Genomic DNA, 13,218 nt, shown 5'->3' with positions numbered 1-13,218 from the left:
ACGCGCATGCGCACTTTTGCCGTAAGCGCACCGTAAGCGTACCGTAAGCGTACGGTAGGTCATGTGATCTTGAAACACAACTTTTGATTGGTTGAAACTACTTTCAGTTCTAGAACTCTCCTACACCACACCCATTCCCCTCATTTCTGCTTGTGATCCCTTGGGAGAAGGAGCTGGTTTGTCTTTGGGATACGATGGCAGAACAGCAGAGCTCTTCTGAGAGTGAGGCTAGCACCAGCAGCACTGTCTTGAGGCAGAGAGCGAGGAAAGTAAAACCTTCTTATGTTTGGGATTATTTTACTTTTCCAGAAGGCCAGCAAAAGGTGAATGCACCCTTAGTAACTTGCAAGCTGTGTCAGCGTGTACTTTCTAGAGGTAATCCTAACAGGAAGTATTCCTTTGGGAATCACACCATGAAGAGACACCTCCAGGATGTACACAGAAGGACACATGGTCATCTTTTTGGAGGTAACTCTTCAGAAAGACGAGCCAGTACATCCACAGCAGCTCAGCCTGGACCATCACCTGCAGAGCTTACTCCTTCTTCTGCAGCTCAGGTGAGCCCTTCATCTGTGGGGGGAGAATCTCCTTTTGCTGGCCCTCTGGAAATGAACCCTCGATTTCGGAAGGTTGATATTCATTGCACATTTTGTAAAGCTCTAATTTGTTATAGGGAGACCAGTGTTTCCCTAGTGAATAACAAAATAGATCAGCACATTTGTAGCTTTGAATGATTTTCCCATGGTTCCTTTCCTCTGTCCCTGCATGAACACAACGGTTCTTTTAAGAGCCAACCTTATCTTTCATCTTTTTTTTACATTTTTTAAAAAAAACTTTTTTTTTTTTTTTTACCGTACGCGTACGGTAAGCGTACCTTTTTTTTATTTTTTAAAAAAAACACTAAAAATCATTTTTCACATTACAAGGTCCTTGAAAGACTACAATTATTACTATTGACTTACCATACTCACTGAAAAAAATATTTATTCATTTGTTTTTTTAAAAAATAGTTTTTAAAATGGTTGTAGTTTACGAAAATTTTCTATATCGATCTGAAAAAAAAGAAAAAAGTATTAATATTTTTAAAACATTTTATAATACAGTACACATATTTACATTTTTTCCCCAAAAATATTTTTGCCTTATTTTTGCTGTTTTCAGAATATATTGCATTTCACTATAAATTGTGAAAGCAATTGCATTCATCATTTTACAGCGGGCAAAAAAAAATAACAATCTCAAAGATTGTATTAAAAAAGCCCAGAATCTCTTCTCACTTAAACTTATCATTACAGAAATGCATATTATTCTTAAAAAATGTCATCTAAAAACAATACTTTTTTCTTTAAAATACCGTCTGATATTTTTGTTTCAGAAGTACATTCACAATAATATATCTCAAATAACTCCAAAATACATCTGATTTTATTTCCTTTAGGCCAAATAGTATTTTTTATTCTTTCCCTGGAATAAATTTCCAAGGGAAAACCATTAAAATTCTAAAGTTTAATCTGTCCAGATCTCTCCGATTCTCTGTAACATTTTGGTTCACGAAAATTTTTCGAATAATTTATTTTGTCCACAATAGAATTGCTTACTTTTCCACATGGCCAAATAGTAATTTTTTAAATCATTTTTGTAAAAATTTCCAATGGCAGTCCAATAGCATTCCAAAATTTAAAATGTGCAGAAGTTACCGATAATCTCTAAATTATTGGTTTTTCAAAATTGCATTAAAAATTTAAAAAGTCCACATTACAATTGGTTATCTTTCCTTTAGGCCAAATGATAATTTTAAAAATCTTTTTTCTACAAAATTGCAATGGTAATCCTGTAAAATGGTAAAATTATTTTGTCCAGATCTTGCCAAGTCTCTCTAAAATTTAGGTTTCAGGAAGATTAGATAGGAATTTGCTAAATCAAAAGGCAAACGTTGTTTGAAAATCAATTGGGAATCATTACACAGTGTCCATCCTTTTTCACATTTTAGATAAACTGTGTAATGTCCAGAAGTAACAGTAGGTCCATCATGGAAAATTATTGCAACAGTTACAAAAGTTTTTCCTGAAATTGATAATTGCTGTCCTGTAAACTTCTTTATTAAAGTATCCAATTTTGATCCATCAGCTCTACATCGTTGCATCATTAAAATTACATACTGTCCGTATTCCCTTAAAATTAATGTTGATAACATGTCAGAATTACACTCACCACATTTCATGCTATGATTAGCATCTTTAACTAAGTTTGCAAAAGTGACTGTTTTACTCTCTGGCAATGTCAAATAAATAAACCTTTCATTATCAACAATAGAACCACTTATATTATAACAATTATCACAACTATGTTCCCATTTATAAGAGAGACCAAAAAAAATGTCAATGGGAACTCCTTCTTCTTCCACTACCTGAAGAAAATACATCAAAAATTCGTGAGCATCTTGCTGTTCATTTTGAGAAAACTGTGTTCGTCCTGAACATACATCTAAAAGTTTTCTAATATCAGTAGCACTTTCTATTTGAGTTTTATCTTTACTCAGCTTTTGAAAAAGGAGACTGAGCTCTGAACAGAATCTTTTTCCCTGATTTATTATTATCTGCTCTTGCAAACTTTCCAGATAAAAAGCAACATTCAGCACTACATTTGCGTAGCAGTTGACACCAGAGCTATTTTCAAAATGACATCCTACAACCTGTTCTTCATTTTCCTTATTCTTTTTGCTTGCAATTACATCACTCCTCTTTTTTTTCCTCTTCTCTACATCTTCATTACAGATATTCTCATTTCTCCTTTTACGAGAAACTACACGTTTCTCCAACACAGGATACTGACCTAAATGAGGAGCATAGCTTCTTCTTAATCTATTATACTCCTTTACACAGTTTGTATCAGCACTAACTTTTGAGTCATCGAAGTCTATCATGAATAAACCTGATAATGTTTTGACTCGTGACAAAGCAACATATGCCATACCTTCTTTGAACACACTAGATCCAATGTTCACAAATGCACAATCTACAGTCAATCCTTGAGACTTGTGAATAGTTACAGCATATGCTAGTGAAAACGGAAACTGCTTCCTACGTACATATAAGTCTTTCACAAGCATGAAACGAACTGAACAACGACAAATGTCTTTAACTTCCTCTATCTGATCAAATTTTATTTTTAACCATTCAATTCCATCTTTTTTCTGATAATTAATAAAACCCACAACTCTTCCCATCGCTCCATTTACTAAGCCTTTTTCAACATCCAAATTTCTCCTTAAAAACACTCTACAGTTCATGCAAACATATAGATTTTTTTCTAATCCTGCTGTTTTGGAGATGTTCTTCTCTAGTGAGTCCAATTTATTTTTCAGTTTGCCTGTTACTGTGACAGTAATTCTTCCATCCTCAATTTTGTCCACTGCTTCCAATTTCCTGATCTCTTCCTTTTCCAATTTCAAAAGCTCCTCATTGAATATTGAGCATTCACGTAGAGTTGGCATTAAGCAGATGACACTTTTGTTTTCTGCAATGTTCTTGTATATCTTCTCTGCAACTATTTCTTCCTTTGGAAATAAATTATGTAGCAGCCGAGTCTGTAATGCTTTTTTGCCAGCTTCTGTGAGTAGTCCAATCCTGATATCTTTCAGAATACTTCCATATTCTTCATCGTTTGCTTGCCTCATATTAGTTGTAAGTTCCTTGTACTCAAAGAAGGACCAAATATTTGTATTACCGATGCTTCCCAATGACTTCTTCGTGTCTTCATGTGTCACAGTATTAAACACTGGTTGTCCTTTAACCGGAGTAAGTTGCAAAAGATCCCCAAAAACTATGACGTGTTTTCCACCAAATAACACGTCATAGTCTGTCTTCAAAATTTGCTGCATTCTTAAATGCACAAAGGCAAGCATTAAGTTTGATACCATGCTCACCTCATCAATAATGAGAACTTGCATCTTCTTCAATACTCTTGAAACTTCCAAGCATGCTTCTCCAGTTAGCTTGTTGAATTGTATTTTGTTCTCATGCTCCACTGGTAACATTAGCAAACGATGTAAGGTGATTCCTTTTATGTTATATGCTGCTAACCCAGTTGGAGCAGTAACCACACAAGACAAAGTAGAATCTGTTTTTTGCTTTAGGTAGCTTCTGATGACTTTAATTAGGAAACTTTTTCCAGTGCCAGCTTGTCCGCTTACATACATCCTGATTGGATGAAATGATGTGCATGAGCACTCTTTTTTTTCATGTAGAAATCCGTGATCAATTTTGTTTTTGATCTCTTCATAAATTTGTTGCTGCTCTTGATTCAGTTGTCTTTCCAAATTTTCTAAGTCTATAAATTCTTCTTGAGCTTGATTCATAGCCGTTTCCACTTCATTCATGGCTATTGATGCTTCATTTTCAACGATTGGTTGTCCTAGGGGATCTTGACTGTATGTTCCTGAACTTTGGCTGTCCTGAGAACTGTCTCTAGCAATTTCTGCTGCAATTGTAGTTTCCTGTTCAATTTCTTCATTTAACATTTGCAGATAAGTTGAGAATGTACTGCATTGTATGCTGTCTTTGCAAGCATTAAAAGAATCTTCATAGCTCTGGAATTCTCCCAGTAGTTCATCCTCTGAACGCCATGGTTTAAACAACTGTAAAAGAGCCAAGTAGTAAAATTCTTTCTTGTCGGTAGTGTCGCAACTCAGCTTCCGGTGATTTATCAAACTTCCTTTGGTTTGCTTCACCAAACATCCTTCTTCACCAACGACTTTATATTTTCCATTATTGATGTCTTCTGCAGCTTTCCGTGAATAAATGTAGTTCTGCAGCACTTCATAGAGACACATGTTCTCCAGATGATGACTTCTCTTGGGATAATATGTGTCCAACATGTTTGTTTTCAATATATCTGTACTTTCAGGTTCGAACTGTGCCAAATATTCAATTTCTCCAACAGATTTCAGTACCCGATTTCTCATTGCTGCAAGGCCTAAACTTGCCCAAATTATTCTTCTTGACTTCGAGTAGAGACTTGCAGAAGATAATCTATCTGAACATTCGTAGGATCCAATTTCTCGATGCGATAACATCTTCAAACTGAAACTGTACAGCTTCTTACTGACAGTCTTCTCGTGAGAAATCTCTTCCCACATTTCCTTCAATTCTGTTTTTTCTGATTTCGTAATGTAAGACGTTACATATCGAGCAACAGCAATGGAATTGTCAGCAACATACTGTATATCCATGTTAGCGTTCCACATGGATAAAATGACTGGGTTGTAGTCATTTATATTTTTTGATTCTTCTTTTCTTTTAAGGTTGTAGGTATTCTTAGGTGATTTTCTTGTGATAGTATGTCTCACAGCTGACATAAAACTGTTGACTCTTCCATTTGTAAGAACAGGTCTAGGAAATCCAAATCGACATTTAGTGTAGTATTTTTCTTTGCTCTTGTATTTCCGTCGACAGTATTTTCCACACCGATGACTTTGGAAACGTAGAACTTGCTCCTTTAACTTGTACTCTTCTGTGCTTTTAGGTATAGCACATGTTGCATATTCTTCAATGTAAGATAACACTGCTTCATCAGTATCTGTTCCAAACTTTGGGGCATCCTTGATCCACAGCAGCATATGAATATGAGGAGCACCTCTTGCCTGGTACTCTTTTCTCCAAAAGAAATCCACTACTTCTCCAAGGGGTGGATTTTTTTTATTGCAGATGAAGGACATCATAGCCTCAAATCTATGATTGAAATATCTGCAAACATTAACCGGATCCAATGAGCACAGTTCTCCTGCTGTCTTGTATTCGATGTTTTCAATGTTTGAATTGGCCTCTCGTAGAAAATCCACTAAATCATCCCAAGCGTACTCGGCGCAGCTTAGGGTAAGGAACCATGTTGGTGTTCCTAAATTGCGTAACATGCATTTTAGTTCACCATGGCGTCGGTACCAATATTCATTTGTCCCACGCTGACAAGCCATCAGATTGATCAGTTGTGTTTCCAAATGATCATCTCGGTGCTGCACTTTCTCCATAAAATCCTTAGCAGACACATTTTGTAAATGTACTCCACTTTTTAAAATGTGATTTACTGCATAAGACAGTGCAGACAAGTCGCTTTCAAATAAAAGATGGAACAAATAAGGGATACTTTGTCGAAATCTGGGATCTTCAGCATATAGTCTTGTAGTCCGATACTCAGAAGCTGGAATCTGTTCCGGACGTTCATCGTATCGTCCTCCTTTTCCTTTAGGAAACAGCTGGGGAAAACATCGAGCTTCCAAGCTCTCCTCCCATACACTCACGGGATTTCCTTTTGCTTTCTTCATCTGAAAGAGATCAATATTGTCTCCCATAACTTCTTTCGAATGGAGAGGATGTATGCTAAAATGTTCATAAATTTCTTCTTCCTTTGACTTGTCCACTTTTTCAATTTGTCCACTTGGTGTTTCTGTATCTCCTTGTAAATCTTCTTCTTCTTCTTCTTCTACTATATAAATTGATTCATACCATTTGTTATTTTTTTTCAAATACAAATTTGCTCTTTGTACTTTCCGCACATCTACCAGCTCCTGCCAAATCTTCTTATTCTTTGTAGGTACACCATTAACCAGAATAATTAATGGTTCAGTTTCCAAAGTATCCGCATCAATAGTTTCCATATTTTTTTTCAAATCCAAGGGCAAATACACCACTCTACCTTTTAAACCTCTCAGTAAATCTGAAGGAGGTAATTTACCAGTTTTGGGCTCCATACGTACTATGGTCTGGAACGGATGAACACATTGAATGAGTATAGACTCATATGTATTTAATTCAGAAAGTTCAGCAGGAATAGCATCCAATTCTAAATTATTATGTACAGCTCTGGTCGGCATTCTATTTTCCTCTAACTTGTTGTAGCAGTATTTACAAATACGCTGATCTTCACCCAATTCAAAACAATTTTCAAGAAATATATATGTTGCAAAATCCATCCACTTATAATTATCTTCATTTTCACTCTTTCTGTAGAGATCAACATTCCTAGTTTGTTTTCTATAATGAGTTCTGCGGCAACAAATACAAGTAACATTTGGTCTTTCATTAGAGACTATTGCAAATTTTGTTATGTGATCATTAAATGTCTTACTTACACAAGGTTCTACATTCTCTTCCACTTCTGCCTCATTTACTGTGTCCTTCTCTGCACTGTTTTGTTCAGGACCAAAGTAACAAAACTGAATTTCATCAACAACCTTCTCTACATCTGATACCGTTCCTCGGAACAGAGCCCTATTCAATTCATTTAACTTTATTGCTGGACTTTTGGCAAAATACAACCGTCTCACAAACTTTCTCATTTCAGTATGATGAACAGCCAGCATCCTAAAATGATGGAAAACACTATTGCACACTTTTCTAGATAGACAAGCAAGAGAATGACCCTGCAAACCAGTATTCTCTCTCACTCTGCATGGATCCAGACTTTGAAGCACCTTAATCTTTTGTTTTACACTTTTTTTACTATATTCTCTTAGAAACTCTCGAAATCTGTCAATAGATTCCTGACGCACAGTGCAAATACTACTACAATTCCAAGTGTACACTGGGGCTTTAGGACGTCTCCCCATTGCCTCATCTGCCATCACTTGTACCTCATCTCTTGGAACCATTATCTCCTTCTCCATTATGCAACCATTTTTTACTTCGTATGAACGACCTCTGGTGTCAACTGCATGCAGCAAACTATTACTTTGAAAATAGCTCTCTTCATTAAAAAAAGGTTCACTACTTGAGCTATGCATCCACTTTCCTAAAAACACTTTACAAAAATTTGTTCTGTTCACTACTCTTTTGCTTTTGCTTTGTGATTTCAGTACATTAACCATTTTATCTAATGTACGCATCCTATTCAAAATTAATATGAATAGTTTCCTTTTTAATTCTAATGCCTTTGCTGCAATGGCTTCAATTTCTTTTTTTCTCTTATAATATTTAGCCTTTTGCTTATATTTCTTTATATCCTTTATCAAATTGGACATAACTCTTCTCTGAAACATTTTTCTACGTATCTCTTTAAATGCTGTTTTTCTGTTTATGTTAAACTTTTCAATTGCAGAAGGTATATTTGCATTAACTAAATCCTCAATTTTTTGCTGTTCTGTAGGTTTTGTTACATTTTTCCGAGAACAGACATTTTGTACATTTTTGTTTGTTTTCAATATTTTGTTTAGGAATTGTCTTTTTTGCTTACCAGAAGATTTTTTCTTTTTCCCAACATCAGCATCTTCTACTAACTTTGGTCCTCCAGTTGTCCTCAAATATAGTTTTTTTTTTAGCGTTTTTTGAACTCGAGATTTTGTAGGCATCTTAAATTTTGTTCACTGTTCTTCAGCAATACCTGCAAAAAAACTAAAAAAAAAATTCTTTATTGTATTTAAATATATTACTACATTTCTTTTCACAATAGTCACAAAACGAAATTTCTTTGCCAATTTGAATGCACACAAACTCCTCTTTTTTTTTGGGCAAGTGAAAATCTGTATAACAAACTGTCACATTATGAAACCAAGCTGTTTTTTTTTCAGACCACCACCGTGTGTATTCTCTGTGACTGCCTACACTCCAGCAGGGGCAACCAGCCTTAGTGATGCTGAATGTTTTTGCATTACAGACTTAAACCTGAAAACCCCACTCGCTTCTAATTACTGTGCATGACTATACATGGCAAGCACATGGGTGTGTGCTAAACCTCTGCTTCATCCCCCAAAAATTCGCTCCTCTTTTCCATCTACTGCAACTGTGAAATCACCAGAGCAAGACGCAATACATTTCTGCCTATAATTCTTCTATGCACACAGAGTCATGTTTTCACATTAGTGCCAAAACGAAATTTCTTTGCCAATTTGAAAGCACACTTACTGCTCTTTTTTTTTCGGGGGCAAGTGTATATCTCTTTTTTCAATTTGAAATCACTTTTACAGACTGACACATTCTGAAACCTTTTTTTTTAATTTATTTAAATGCACATGTCCAAGCAGTTTTTTTTTCAGACCACCACCGTGTGTATTCTCTGTGACTGCCTACACTCCAGCAGGGGCAACCAGCCTTAGTGATGCTGAATGTTTTTGCATTACAGACTTAAACCTGAAAACCCCACTCGCTTCTAATTACTGTGCATGACTATACATGGCAAGCACATGGGTGTGTGCTAAACCTCTGCTTCTTCCCCCAAAAATTCGCTCCTCTTTTCCATCTACTGCAACTGTGAAATCACCAGAGCAAGACGCAATACATTTCTGCCTATAATTCTTCTATGCACACACAGTCATGTTTTCACATTAGTGCCAAAACGAAATTTCTTTGCCAATTTGAAAGCACACTTACTGCTCTTTTTTTTTCGGGCCAAGTGAAAATCTCTTTTTACCCTTTGAAATCACTTTTACAGACTGACACATTCTGAAACCTTTTTTTTAAAATTTATTTAAATGCACATGTCCAAGCTGTTTTTTTTTCAGACCACCACCGTGTGTATTCTCTGTGACTGCCTACACTCCAGCAGGGGCAACCAGCCTTAGTGATGCTGAATGTATTTGCATTACAGACTTAAACCTGAAAACCCCACTCGCTTCTAATTACTGTGCATGACTATACATGGCAAGCACATGGGTGTGTGCTAAACCTCTGCTTCTTCCCCCAAAAATTCGCTCCTCTTTTCCATCTACTGCAACTGTGAAATCACCAGAGCAAGACGCAATACATTTCTGCCTATAATTCTTCTATGCACACACAGTCATGTTTTCACATTAGTGCCAAAACGAAATTTCTTTGCCAATTTGAAAGCACACTTACTGCTCTTTTTTTTTCGGGCCAAGTGAAAATCTCTTTTTACACTTTGAAATCACTTTTACAGACTGACACATTCTGAAACCTTTTTTTTTAAATTTATTTAAATGCACATGTCCAAGCTGTTTTTTTTTCAGACCACCACCGTGTGTATTCTCTGTGACTGCCTACACTCCAGCAGGGGCAACCAGCCTTAGTGATGCTGAATGTTTTTGCATTACAGACTTAAACCTGAAAACCCCACTCGCTTCTAATTACTGTGCATGACTATACATGGCAAGCACATGGGTGTGTGCTAAACCTCTGCTTCTTCCCCCAAAAATTCGCTCCTCTTTTCCATCTACTGCAACTGTGAAATCACCAGAGCAAGACGCAATACATTTCTGCCTATAATTCTTCTATGCACACAGAGTCATGTTTTCACATTAGTGCCAAAACAAAATTTCTTTGCCAATTTGAAAGCACACTTACTGCTCTTTTTTTTTCGGGCCAAGTGAAAATCTCTTTTTACCCTTTGAAATCACTTTTACAGACTGACACATTCTGAAACCTTTTTTTTAAAATTTATTTAAATGCACATGTCCAAGCTGTTTTTTTTTCAGACCACCACCGTGTGTATTCTCTGTGACTGCCTACACTCCAGCAGGGGCAACCAGCCTTAGTGATGCTGAATGTATTTGCATTACAGACTTAAACCTGAAAACCCCACTCGCTTCTAATTACTGTGCATGACTATACATGGCAAGCACATGGGTGTGTGCTAAACCTCTGCTTCTTCCCCCAAAAATTCGCTCCTCTTTTCCATCTACTGCAACTGTGAAATCACCAGAGCAAGACGCAATACATTTCTGCCTATAATTCTTCTATGCACACACAGTCATGTTTTCACATTAGTGCCAAAACGAAATTTCTTTGCCAATTTGAAAGCACACTTACTGCTCTTTTTTTTTCGGGCCAAGTGAAAATCTCTTTTTACACTTTGAAATCACTTTTACAGACTGACACATTCTGAAACCTTTTTTTTTAAATTTATTTAAATGCACATGTCCAAGCTGTTTTTTTTTCAGACCACCACCGTGTGTATTCTCTGTGACTGCCTACACTCCAGCAGGGGCAACCAGCCTTAGTGATGCTGAATGTATTTGCATTACAGACTTAAACCTGAAAACCCCACTCGCTTCTAATTACTGTGCATGACTATACATGGCAAGCACATGGGTGTGTGCTAAACCTCTGCTTCTTCCCCCAAAAATTCGCTCCTCTTTTCCATCTACTGCAACTGTGAAATCACCAGAGCAAGACGCAATACATTTCTGCCTATAATTCTTCTATGCACACAGAGTCATGTTTTCACATTAGTGCCAAAACGAAATTTCTTTGCCAATTTGAAAGCACACTTACTGCTCTTTTTTTTTCGGGGGCAAGTGTATATCTCTTTTTTCAATTTGAAATCACTTTTACAGACTGACACATTCTGAAACCTTTTTTTTTAAATTTATTTAAATGCACATGTCCAAGCTGTTTTTTTTTCAGACCACCACCGTGTGTATTCTCTGTGACTGCCTACACTCCAGCAGGGGCAACCAGCCTTAGTGATGCTGAATGTTTTTACATTACAGACTTAAACCTGAAAACCCCACTCGCTTCTAATTACTGTGCATGACTATACATGGCAAGCACATGGGTGTGTGCTAAACCTCTGCTTCTTCCCCCAAAAATTCGCTCCTCTTTTCCATCTACTGCAACTGTGAAATCACCAGAGCAAGACGCAATACATTTCTGCCTATAATTCTTCTATGCACACACAGTCATGTTTTCACATTAGTGCCAAAACGAAATTTCTTTGCCAATTTGAAAGCACACTTACTGCTCTTTTTTTTTCGGGGGCAAGTGTATATCTCTTTTTTCAATTTGAAATCACTTTTACAGACTGACACATTCTGAAACCTTTTTTTTTAATTTATTTAAATGCACATGTCCAAGCAGTTTTTTTTTCAGACCACCACCGTGTGTATTCTCTGTGACTGCCTACACTCCAGCAGGGGCAACCAGCCTTAGTGATGCTGAATGTATTTGCATTACAGACTTAAACCTGAAAACCCCACTCGCTTCTAATTACTGTGCATGACTATACATGGCAAGCACATGGGTGTGTGCTAAACCTCTGCTTCATCCCCCAAAAATTCGCTCCTCTTTTCCATCTACTGCAACTGTGAAATCACCAGAGCAAGACGCAATACATTTCTGCCTATAATTCTTCTATGCACACAGAGTCATGTTTTCACATTAGTGCCAAAACGAAATTTCTTTGCCAATTTGAAAGCACACTTACTGCTCTTTTTTTTTCGGGCCAAGTGAAAATCTCTTTTTTCAATTTGAAATCACTTTTACAGACTGACACATTCTGAAACCTTTTTTTTTAATTTATTTAAATGCACATGTCCAAGCAGTTTTTTTTTCAGACCACCACCGTGTGTATTCTCTGTGACTGCCTACACTCCAGCAGGGGCAACCAGCCTTAGTGATGCTGAATGTATTTGCATTACAGACTTAAACCTGAAAACCCCACTCGCTTCTAATTACTGTGCATGACTATACATGGCAAGCACATGGGTGTGTGCTAAACCTCTGCTTCTTCCCCCAAAAATTCGCTCCTCTTTTCCATCTACTGCAACTGTGAAATCACCAGAGCAAGACGCAATACATTTCTGCCTATAATTCTTCTATGCACACAGAGTCATGTTTTCACATTAGTGCCAAAACGAAATTTCTTTGCCAATTTGAAAGCACACTTACTGCTCTTTTTTTTTCGGGCCAAGTGAAAATCTCTTTTACAGACTGACACATTATGAATCCACCATGTGTAACTACAACAAAAACAATTCCCATTTCTATTATTCATTTCTTAAGTTACCACATACATCCCCTCTCAAACTGTAAACTCACCTTTAAAATTAGTTAGTTGTGAAAGAAATGTGTCACTCAAACAGCAGATTATCAGAGCCAGGATCTCTGTTCTGTACACCTCTCTCCTCTCAGCAGAACCAGATAATGGCAAACTTTCCCTCTATTTTTCCACACATATACATGTAAGTTTCAAATCTCAGTGCTTCCCCCTTTTTTTCAAATGTAATGACACATTTCTATTGGTTGAAAACCAACCCTTTTCCAAAAGTACCCTGCCCCCAACTTGACTTCTGCCTAGTACCCTTCCCCCAACTTGACTTCTGCCTGCTACCATAGCAACAGCTCATGGAACACTGCTGTGTGCAGTTAGGTCAGAAGTTCGACACACAATGTTTCAATTCCACAGAGCAAGAGTGCTTGACTTTTCAAACCTAACTGCAAATCCATAGTACTGTTCTTTGGTTACACATTTTTTTGTACCAATACAAAACAT

General features: G+C 36.8%; 1 protein-coding gene across 1 annotated transcript in view; it reads right to left on the bottom strand.

The window, feature by feature from the left end:
• LOC146861968 (uncharacterized) overlaps window positions 1–13,218 on the bottom strand; it is a 36,752-nt gene extending 23,534 nt beyond the window's left edge. The window contains exons 1-2 of the mRNA XM_085643048.1: window positions 12,765–13,218; window positions 4,197–8,384 (exon numbers count right to left, since the gene is read on the bottom strand). Of these exons, the coding sequence (XP_085499174.1) occupies window positions 4,197–8,341 (4,145 nt within the window). The 5' untranslated portion in view covers window positions 8,342–8,384; window positions 12,765–13,218. The remainder of the gene's footprint in view (window positions 1–4,196; window positions 8,385–12,764) is intronic.

The sequence above is a fragment of the Triturus cristatus genome, chromosome 2_2 (assembly GCF_964204655.1).
Source record: "Triturus cristatus chromosome 2_2, aTriCri1.1, whole genome shotgun sequence".
Taxonomy (NCBI): Eukaryota; Metazoa; Chordata; class Amphibia; order Caudata; family Salamandridae; genus Triturus; species Triturus cristatus.
Note: the sequence above shows the minus strand (reverse complement) of the source record. Positions and strands in the feature narration are given on the sequence as shown.